An 11,026-nucleotide genomic window follows, 5' to 3' on the forward strand; every position below is an offset into this window, starting at 1 on the left:
ATTTAAAGGATCGTCCTTTTAGCCAACTTTAAAAGTGCCCCCAGGAAGCAGATTATTTTTTTAACAACCTAATTTTTAATACAAAGATGTGCAACAGTTGCAAACAGCAAACAGCTTCCCCCCCCCAATTTAATTTCTCACACTGGAAGGGAGCCCCCCTCCCCTTTTTTTAAGACATGGGTGTTGTCTGAGTCGTCAGAGCAGGAGACTCTTAATCTCAGGGCTGTGGGTTTGAGCCCCGTGTTGGGCAAAATAATAATTAATAGTAATAATAAATTTTATTTATACCCCGCCCTCCCTGGCCAGAGCCGGGCTCAGGGCGGCTAACACCAATAAAATCAAAGTGAAAACAAAATAGTGGGGAAAGAGGGGTGGGGGGAGAAAGAAAAAAAACCCCAATTTAAAATGCAGGTTAAAATGCAATTTAAAAAAAGTAGCTGATAAATCAAGACCATAAGGGGAGGGAAACATAAGGGTCAGACCGAGATTCCTGCCTTGAAAGGGGTTGAGCTAGATGACTCTCATGGTCTCTCCCAACTCTGCAATTCTATGATTCTGTGAAGTCTAAAAGCAAAGCAGGGGTTCAGAACCTCTGCATCAGAAGTGGGGGAAACCTGAGCAACAAACAGGCAGCAAGGTGGCGCCCCCACCTGGCCGGAGTTGATACTGAAGAGGCTCCCTTATAAGACTCCTGTGGCATCAGCCACTTGGTACAACGCCCCTGCCATGTAGGGTCCTCAGGCTGAATATTGCCAGGTGGAAATGTTGGGGTGATCCTATTATTATTAATCATCACCTTTAAGCTCTTCCCCCAAATCACAGGTGAATTGCAGGGGAGGCTGGTTGTGGGGAGAGGTGGAGAGTTTTTAGAACTGAGGGCTAGCAGCTTGAGAAGTTTATATGGAAGCTAGCGTGGGATTTGGAGCCCAGTCCTTTGAAGTTCTCCTCAGAAGCAAACTCCCTTCTGGAGCCTGCTGACCTGTAGAAGTTGACTTGTCTCTTAATCCCCTTTTAATTAACTTTAGAACGGTGTGTTTTTTTAATACCTGTTTCAGCTTATTAATAATTGGAATGCCTTTTGGTGGTAAACCGCTTGGGCTTTTAAAAAAATTGAACTATAATTAAATACAGAATTATTATTATCTTAAACAGCTGCAAAGTGAGCCCCAATGGATTCCATGCGGGGTTTACTCCCAGGGAAGCATGCATGAGAATCTTTTCGGCTGGAGACGTTCTGGTTCAGCTTTGGAAATGTTAGGTTTTTTGTATCCTGTTAATGCACCATTAGGATGTGGGTGGCGCTGTGGGTTAAACCACAGAGCCTAGGACTTGCCAATCAGAAGGTCGGCGGTTCGAATCCCCGCAACAGGGTGAGCTCCCGTTGCTCGGTCCCTGCTCCTGCCAACCTAGCAGTTTGAAAGCACGTCAAAAGTGCAAGCAGATAAATAGGTACCGCTCCGGCGGGAAGGTAAACGGCGTTTCCGTGCGCTGCTCTGGTTCGCCAGAAGCGGCTTAGTCATGCTGGCCACATGACCCGGAAACTGTACGCTGGCTCCCTTGGCCATAAAGCGAGATGAGCGTCGCAACCCCAGAGTCGGCCACGACTGGACCTAATGGTCAGGGGTCCCTTTACCTTTACCTTAATGCACCATTAATTAATTAAAGAGGTTTATATACCACCCATTCACTCCTGTGGTTTCTAGTACAGTGGTACCTCGGGTTACAGGCGCTTCAGGTTACAGACTCTGCTAAACCAGAAATAGTGCTTCAGGTTAAGAACTTTGCTTCAGGATGAGAACAGAAATTGTGCTCCGGCGGCAGCAGGAGGCCCCATTAGCTAAAGTGGTGCTTCAGGTTAAGAACAGTTTCAGGTTAAGAACGGACCTCCGGAACAAATTAAGTACTTACCCTGAGGTACCACTGTACTGCTAAGTGGGCAGAGCACCCGCTTTGCACCCAGGTTCGATCCCCAACATCTCCTGTTTAAAAAGGACCAGGTTGCACCCTGGACTCACCTCTTTTCTCCCAGCACCAACCATTCTCACGGACGTCAACCGGGAATCCAAGGTCATGCAGGAGGAGATCTTCGGCCCCATCCTGCCCATCGTCACCGTCAAGGGCCTGGACGACGCCATCCAGTTTATCAACCAGCGGGAGAAGCCCCTGGCCCTTTACGTCTTCGCCGACAACAAAAAGGTAAGAGTTCAGAGGTCAGGTTTCGCACTCGGGGGATGGAGCCTCTCGGGACACAAACCACTTCTGGGCTGCGTCGATTCGTTCCGGCCTCAGTCCTGGTTGCAAACCATTTGGGTTTCAGTCCTAGTACTTAGAGGCAGATTGCCCCCAACAGTGGAGAAAGTAGCTGTTCTTCCTGGTAGCCACTGAGAGCATGAATTTGTCATTTTTAAAGCCAGGGTTGTTTTTATTATTATTATTAATAATAATAATAATAATAATAATAATAATAATTTTTATTTATACCCCACCCTCCCCAGCCAAGGCCAGGCTCAGGGCGGCTAACAAGCAATAATAAAAACAAGTTGAATGAATACAACTTAAAAGCAAGATTAAAATGCAACATTAAAATATTGAAACATTAAAATTTTAAAATGCAGCCTCATCACAGGAGGAGAAAGGAGAAAGAAAAAAGAATATTACTATTCCTCCTTTATTTCAGTCTGTCGCTGCACTGGACTCGAAACTTTTCACATATGGAATTGTTTGTGTACAGTGGACGCTCGGGTTGCGGACATGATCCTTGCAGGAGGCACGTTCGCAACCTTCAGCATTCGCAACCCGCAGCTCTGCGTCTGCGCATGCACAGGTTGCGATTCGGTGCTTCTGCGCATGTGCAAAGTGTGATTTAGTTCTTCTGCCTGAGCGCTGAAACACAGAAGTAACCTGTTCTGGTACTTCTAGGTTTCGGCGCATCCGTAACCCGAAAACGCGCAACCTGAAGCGTCTGTAACCCGAGGTATGACTGTATCTGTATGGGATCGTTTTTAATTGCTTCCATGGTGACATTGCATTGAGACAGTTTATGGGAAGCAATTCATGGACAGCATCAAATCCACAATTTCTTACACTTCATTTTGTTCATGAATCGCTTCCTAGGACGCCTCTGGAAGTGATTTTCACAATGCAGTAGAAGCAGTCAAAACAAAACAAATTACATGTATAATAACAGTTCGAGCAACTGCATGCGTACACACACACAAAACTTCAAATCTAGTGCAGATGCCATATAAAGATGGCAATTAGAAGATTCTGTTGGAAGATGAAAAGTCTTCAATGGGGACCAAGAAGGTGATGGAAAAGGCTGCTTTCTGATTTTTAACGGGAGGGAGTTCCAGAAGGCAGGAGCCGCCACGCAATAGGCCAAATTCTAACCTTGTATGGAATGGACTTCCTGATAAGATCATAATAATAATAAATAATAAATAATAACATTTTATTTATATCCTGCCCTCCCCAGCTGAAGCCGGGCTCAGGGCGGCTAACAACATTAAAATAATACAACATTCTAAAATCAATTTAAATCAAATTAATGGCAACCATTGGGCTAAAGTTCTGTGAGGATTACCAAAGGAGGGGGTCAGGCTGTGCCCTGGCCAAAGGCCAGGCGGAACAGCTCTGTCTTGCAGGCCCTGCGGAAAGATGTCAAGTCCCGCAGGGCCCTAGTCTCTTGGGACAGAGCGTTCCACCAGATCGGAGCCACAGCCGAAAAAGCCCTGGTTAGGTCGATGCCAGCCTAACCTCTCTGTGGCCTGGGACCTTTTGTTTGAAGACCATAAGGTCCTCCGTGGGACATACCAGGAGAGGCGGTCCCGTAGGTACGAGGGTCCTAGGCTGTGAAGGGCTGTCTCCTGCAGAGTGCAGTGATCCATTGATCAGGGCATCCCGGTTTTGAGCTGTGTGACTGGGTGGCGCTGTGGGTTAAACCACAGAGCCTAGGACTTGCCGATCAGAAGGTCAGCGGTTCAAATCCCCGCGACGGGGTGAGCTCCCGTTTGTCAGTCCCTGCTCCTGCCAACCTAGCAGTTCGAAAGCACATCAAAGGGCAAGTAGATAAATAGGTACCGCTCCGGTGGGAAGGTAAACGGCGTTTCCATGCGCTGCTCTGGTTCGCCAGAAGCGGCTTAGTCATGCTGGCCACATGACCCGGAAGCTGTACGCCGGCTCCCTCGGCCAATAAAGCGAGATGAGCGCCGCAACCCCAGAGTCGGTCACGACTGGACCTAATGGTCAGGGGTCCCTTTACCTTTACCAGGCCTCTGCCCACCAGGAACTTGGTCCCAATTCCGTTTCAGGCTCTTGTTCATTGACCCATTCTGGTAGCACAGCAGAACCAAACCTGCCTCCCCAAAGTATTGAGGTGTCATTTATTCCGTCCCTCCAGTTAATCAGCCCAAGAGCGAGTTGATGGATTTGTTGGTTGAGCTGGTTATAAGCTTGCGGTCTCATTTCCCTCTCTTATCCGCCCCCCTTCTTTTTTCCCTCCCTCCCAGATAATCAAAAGGATGATTGCAGAGACTTCCAGCGGAGGGGTGACAGCCAACGATGTTCTGATGCACTTCACTCTCCCTTGCTTCCCGTTTGGAGGCGTTGGTGAGTCAGTCGCCCCTCAGGGACATTGGGGGGGGGGTGCCAAGATGGCAGGGGAGGACATAGGATTGGATGGGGGCTTTCTTGGCAGACTTTCCTAATCAGGAGGAGTTTTGCCTCACGCCTTGGGGCAAGCTGTTTTGCCTCAGCCCTCCCTCCCCTCTCTGTTTTGAGGCTACTTATGGCAGCCTACTTTACAGGGCTGTTGTGAACTATAATAATAATAATAATAATAATAATAATAATAATAATAATAATAAATAAAAAATTTATTTACACCCCGCCTTCCCCGGCCAGGGCTCAGGGCAGCTAACACCAATAAAATCACTGTACAGTGGTACCTCGGGTTACATACGCTTCAGGTTACAGACTCCGCTAACCCAGAAATAGTGCTTCAGGTTAAGAACTTTGCTTCAGGATAAGAACAGAAATCGTGCTCCGGCGGCGCAGGAGGCCCCATTAGCTAAAGTGGTGCTTCAGGTTAAGAACAGTTTCAGGTTAAGTGCGGACCTCCGGAACGAATTAAATACTTAACCCGAGGTACCACTGTAAAAACATAATGGGGGGAGGACCAATTTAAAATACAGGTTAAAATACAATTTAAAATGCAGCCTCATTTTAAAGTAGCTGATAAATCAAGACCATAGGGGAGGGAAACATAAGGGTCAGACTGAGTCCAAACCAAAGGCCAGGCGGAACAGCTCTGTCTTGCAGGCCCTGCGGAAAGATGTCAAGTCCTGCAGGGCCCTAGTCTCTTGTGACAGAGCGTTCCACCAGATCGGGGCCAGTACTGAAAAGGCCCTGGCCCTAGTTGAGACCAATCTAACCTCCTTGAGGCTTGGAACCTCCAAAGTGTTGTTATTTGTGGACCTTAAGATCCTCTGCAGGGCATACCAGGAGAGGTGGTCCTGTAGGTACGTGGGTCCTAGGCCCTCCCTAAAGCCTGGCACTCGCTTGATCCTGGTTTGCCCAGGCGTTTTAGATTCACGTGATCTCCCTTGGTATGCTTTGTGATTTTTATCCATGGTCCTTCCTCAAGTTGGCCAACATTAGGATTTTACAGCGTTGTACCCACACTGCACACTGCTCTGAAATCCGTTTCAGTGAATAAACAAATGAACACATTAACAAACTTTGAACACACAGTGCTATATAAATTGTGTTTTTTATAATTGATTATACACTTAGCTTAATATAACCAAATGTTGTTTTTATTTATGCTCATTTATCATAACATGGGACGCGGGTGGCGCTGTGGGTTAAACCACAGAGACTAGGACTTGCTGATTAGAAGGTCAGCAGTTCGAATCCCCGCGATGGGGTGAGCTCCTGTTGCTCGGTTCCAGTTCCTGCAGTTTGAAAGCACGTAGATAAATAGGTACTGCTCCGGCGGGAAGATAAACGGCGTTTCCATGCGCTGCTCTGGTTCGCTAGAAGCGGCTTAGTCATGCTGACCACATGACCCGGAAGCTGTCCGTGGACAAACGCCAGCTTCCCCGGCCAATAAAGCGAGATGAGCGCCGCAACCCCAGAGTCGGCCACGACCAGACCTAATGGTCAGGGGTCCCTTTACCTTTACCTATCATAACATTATTTAGACCAGTTTTATTTAATAACAGTTTATCATAACCTTAATTATTACTAAATAATAATGGGTTGTATCTGGCTGTGTCTTACTCAGAGTAGGCTCATTGAAATGAAGGAATATACTTTAACTCTCAGTCTGACTTAGTTGGATTCTTTTCTTGCAGAGCTATATATTGTTGGATGGTTTGTGGTTTTCTTTTCTGGCAGCTTGAGGACTAATGACTTTTTTGACAGAACTATGTGTTTATTGCTTGAGGACTTGCGACTTTTTCTGGCAGCGCTATACATCATTGGTTGAGGACTAGTTACTCATTTTTTTTTTTGACAGATCTGTAGGCTAATTGCTTTGAGGGCTAGTGAATTGTGGGGGGGTTTTTTGGCAGATCGATTTACCCAGCTTCCCTCTCCTACTTGATGGGTTTTTGTTTTGCTCCTTTCCCCCATGCTTAGACCTTGCTTGCCATTGTTTCCCCCCCCTTCCAGGTAACAGTGGGATGGGGGCCTACCACGGCCGGTACAGCTTTGAGACCTTCTCCCACAAACGCTCCTGCCTCGTCCGGGCCCTCAAGATGGAAGCTGTCAACAACCTCCGCTACCCGCCCAGCAGCCGCAAGAAGGTAGATTGGGCCAAGTTCTTTGTCCTGAAGAAGTTCAACAAACGCAAGATTGGGCTCGCCCTCCTCGCAGTCTTGGGCATCCTGGTGGCCGTCGTGGTCAAGGTGAGCTGTTGGCATATACTGGCTGGACTAATAATAATAATCATCATTTATCATTTATACTCCGCCCATCTGGCTGGGTTTCCCCAGCCACTCTGGGCGGCTCCCAACAGAATATTAAAATCATGATAAAACATCAAACATTAAAAACTTCCCTATACAGTGGTACCTCGGGTTACAGACGCTTCAGGTTACAGACTCCGCTAACTCAGAAATAGTACCTCGGGTTAAGAACTTTGCTTCAGGATGAGAACAGAAATCGCACGGTGGCAGCGGGAGGCCCCATTAGCTAAAGTGATACCTCAGGTTAAGAACAGTTTCAGGTTAAGAACGGACCTCTGGAAGGAATTAAGTTCTTAACCTGAAGTACCACTGTACAAGATTGCTTTCAGATATCTTCTAAAAGTCAGGTAGTTGTTTATTTCCTTGACATCTGGTGGGAGGGCGTTCCACAGGGCGGGCGCCACTACCGAGAAGGCCCTCTGCCTGGTTCCCTGTAACCTCACTTCTTGCAGGGAGGAAACTGCCAGAAGGCCCTGGGAGCTGGACCTCGGTGTTTGGGCTGAACGATGGGGGTGGAGACGCTCCTTCAGGTATACTGGGCCAAGGCCATTTAGGGCTTTCAAGGTCAGCACCAAGACTTTGAATTGTGCTCGGAAACTTACTGGGAGCCAATGTATGTCTTTCAGAACCGGTGTTACGTGGTCTCGGCGGCTGCTCCCAGTCACCAGTCTAGCTGCCGCATTCTGGATTAATTGTAGTTTCCGGGTCACCTTCAAAGGTAGCCCCATGTAGAGTGCATTGCAGTAGTCCAAGCAGGAAATAACCAGAGCATGCACCACTCTGGTCAGACAGTCTGCGGGCAGGGAGGGTCTCAGCCTGCGTACCAGGTGGAGCTGGGAGACAGCAGAGGAATGGCTGGAGGCACCAGCAGAGACTCAGAGCCCGAGGAGTGGGGGGACGATGAGGGAGAAGACCGGGAAGAGAAGTCGGAAGCTGAAAAGCTAACAGGGCTTAGTGAGAAGGAAGAGGCTGTAACAGAGAGCAGTCCAGAATCAGAGGCCGAAGCTGGAGCAGGAGAGGAGGGAGGCCGAGAGGCCGAGATGAGTTTGGAGGGGCACAGGGGTCTCCCCTTCCTGCAGCAACAAGTTGCTCTCCAGCAGCCAGTGTGGTGCTGTGGTTAAGAGCAGTGGACTTGTAATCTGGTGAACCGGGTTCGCTTCCCCGCCCCTCCACCTGAAGCTGCTGGGTGACCTTGGGCCAGTCACACTTCTCTGAAGTCTCTCAGCCCCGCTCACCTCACAGAGTGTTTGTTGTGGGGGAGGAAGGGAAAGGAGAATGTTAGCCGCTTTGAGACTCCTTCGGGTAGTGATAAAGCGGGATATCAAATCCAAACTCCTCTTCTTCTTCTCTCCCCCCTTGTCTCCCAGAACCAGGAGAGGCACGAAAAGGGCAGAGAAGAAATTAGCGTCAACGCAGGCGTACTCTCAGATTGCGTAGGGAAAACCCTGGAGAGGAAGGGACTTAGGCAGCTGTGAGAAGGCAGGGATTTTCAGTCTCCGCAACAGCTTCATGGGGCAAGGCCTGGCAGAGATGAGTCACTGTACTCCTTAGGCCTAACGCTGCTGTGCAGATCGTGGATTTTTTGTGTGATTTACTGCTGGCTCGCTCCTGTCGGCCTTCCCAGCGGGGCTTAACTGGGAGCTAAGTTGTCCGTCCTTGCTGGGACTCTGCTGAAAGGAGGTGAGGTGTCGGAAGGGCTGTCGGGTCACGGAAAAGGGCGAAGGCCCGGTTCTCGGCTGCCCTGGAGGGCAGAACTAATGAGGTTGGGTAAACGGAGGGTAGATTTCAGCTGAACTTTAGAAGGAACATCAGAACAGTAGCATGGAAAGCAGGGAGACCCACGGTAGGAGGAGCCAGAGCAAAACGGTAGGCGGAGCTAGAGCCAGTAGTTCTGATTGGTTGTAAGAAGGCAGGTGGGGCGGGAGTTGGCTGAAGGCCAGCCGTGGTTGGTGCACTGTTTTAAGGTCTGTTCCTTTATGGGGGGTTTTCACGTCTTATTTTACTCCTGTTGTAAATCGCCCAGCAGCTTGTGCAAAAGGTGGCATACTTTGCTTAAGACAGAATGAGTGCTCACACACACGTCTTTGTAAACTGCTCAGAGGCAACTGTAGTTCAGTGGTTTAAATATGTAAGTGAAATTGAATATATAATTTATCTGAATAATTGTGCGGGGGGCAGAGAAGGAGTGAGTGAGCTGCCCCCAGAAAGAGATGGAGTGGGAACGGTTTCTAAGACCCGTGTGGCTGTTTGGGGTGCTTGTTTGCCCTGTTCTCTTGACCTAGGAGTTTGGTTAAATTGGGGGAAATGTTGATTGTGGTCCTCTCTACACTTTTGCTCTGCTTGCTTTAGGCCGGTGCAGTTCATTTCTTCATTATCTTTACAGATTCTGTCATTTTTTGTCACACCGTTGTCATTTACTTCTGTACATTTTTATTATCATTACTTCATCTCATTGCTCACCGCCTTGGGATTGGAAATATTCAGTGAAGAGCAGGTTATAGACACACAGAAATAAAAAATGAAGATAGGCACTGGGAGGCCCCATCTGATTCTCTAAATTCTGCTCTTCCAGCCCCCATTGCTGCCTGAAACCGGATTTTCTTCTTTGACATCATCGCCCAGAGGCAACCTTTTGGCTCTCCAGATGTTGCTGGACTCCAACTCCCATAATTCCATTGGCCGGTGGCCCTGCAGCCTGCTGGGAGTTGAAGTCCAACAACAGCTGCAGCCTCTGTCCAGGTTCCCCAAGGCCTGGCACTCCTCTGTATGGGTGTGTTCCTTCCCCACAAGAACTCGGCCCACGAGCCCAACGCATGTTAAGTCTGACAAAAGCAGGGGTTGCCCCTTACCCAATCTATTTCTCATTTTCTTCTGGTTCTCCCCAGAACGGCCGGGTTGGGCTAGGGATTAAGACCTTGCTGGCTGCAGTGGCCACACAGAGAATGTGGAACCTCGGTAGGAAGTGATGAAACCCATATTCAAAGCCGGCGCATTCAGGGGAGGTAGGACTCTCCTTTCTTGCTATTCCGCGCCCGTCTCCCGTGTGGCCCCTGCATGCGGCTTGCACAGATGCGGGGGCCGCATGATTAAAAAATGGCATGCGCTCGGTTGTGGCTGAGCAGCATCGGGGAAAGAGTTTAGTTCAGGGGTGAGGAACCCTGGCGGTCTTGCAGACACGGTGGGTGTACAAAACCCATCATTCCAGCAAGATGGTGAAGGGGATCAAAATGACTCCTCTGCTAGGAAAAAGTGGCAGCCTTTGGGGCTTTTCGGTTCAGAGAAAAGGCAAGTCAGAGGTGACAGGATATTAAATAATAATAATTTATTATTTATACCCCCCCCCCAATCTGGCTGGGCTTCCCCAGCCACTCTGGGCGGCTTCCAACCAAATATTAAAATACCATAATGCATCAAACATTAAAAGCTTCCCTAAACAGGGCTGCCTTCAGATGTCTTCTAAAAGTCTGGTAGTTGTTCTCTTTGACATCTGGTGGGAGGGCGTTCCACAGGGCTGATGCCACTACCGAGAAGGCCCTCTGCCTGGTTCCCTGTAGCTTTGCTTCTCACAGCGAAGGAACCACCAGAAGGCCCTTGGAGCTGGACCTCAGTGTCCGGGCAGAACGATGGGGGTGGAGACGCTCCTTCAGGTATACTGGGCCGAGGCCATTTAGTGCTTTCAAGGTCAGCACCAACACCTTGAATTGTGCTTAGAAATGTACTGGGAGCCAATGTAGGTCTTTCAAGACCGGTGTTATGTGGTCTCGGTGGCCGCTCCCAGTCACCAGTCTAGGATAGTCTTCTATAGAATGATGCGTGGCACGGAGAAATTGGACAGAGAGAAGTTTTTCCCTCCTCTTAACACGAGAACTCGTGGGCATCTTCAGAGGTTGGAAGATTCAAGACAGATGGAAGGAATTGTTTCTTCACGCAGCGCATTGTTGAGCTGTGGAACTCCCTCCCACAAGAGTGGTGCTGGCTTTTAAAGAGGCTTCAAATGCTATCAGTGGCTCGGCTCTGCTTCCAAAGTTGGAGGCAGTGATGCTTCTGAATGCCAG

The 11,026-nt window shown here is 48.8% G+C and overlaps 1 protein-coding gene across 4 annotated transcripts in view; it reads left to right on the forward strand.

Annotated features, from left to right (window-relative positions):
• The window catches only part of ALDH3A2 (aldehyde dehydrogenase 3 family member A2), a 38,251-nt gene that overhangs the window by 24,590 nt on the left and 2,635 nt on the right, over nucleotides 1-11,026 (forward strand). For 2 of the 4 annotated variants that reach the window (XR_014541934.1, XR_014541935.1), the window contains exons 8-11: nucleotides 2,030-2,196; nucleotides 4,509-4,608; nucleotides 6,676-6,911; nucleotides 9,857-10,996. Coding sequence is in view for 2 of the 4 variants with exons in the window: in XM_083587768.1 (XP_083443894.1) it covers nucleotides 2,030-2,196; nucleotides 4,509-4,608; nucleotides 6,676-6,911 (503 nt within the window). In the remaining 2 variants the exon portion in view is untranslated. The remainder of the gene's footprint in view (nucleotides 1-2,029; nucleotides 2,197-4,508; nucleotides 4,609-6,675; nucleotides 6,912-9,856; nucleotides 10,997-11,026) is intronic. The other 2 variants (XM_083587768.1, XM_083587767.1) reach the window with 1 other exon arrangement.

This window comes from Podarcis filfolensis (genome assembly GCF_964270895.1).
Source record: "Podarcis filfolensis genome assembly, chromosome: 15".
NCBI classification, from domain to species: Eukaryota; Metazoa; Chordata; class Lepidosauria; order Squamata; family Lacertidae; genus Podarcis; species Podarcis filfolensis.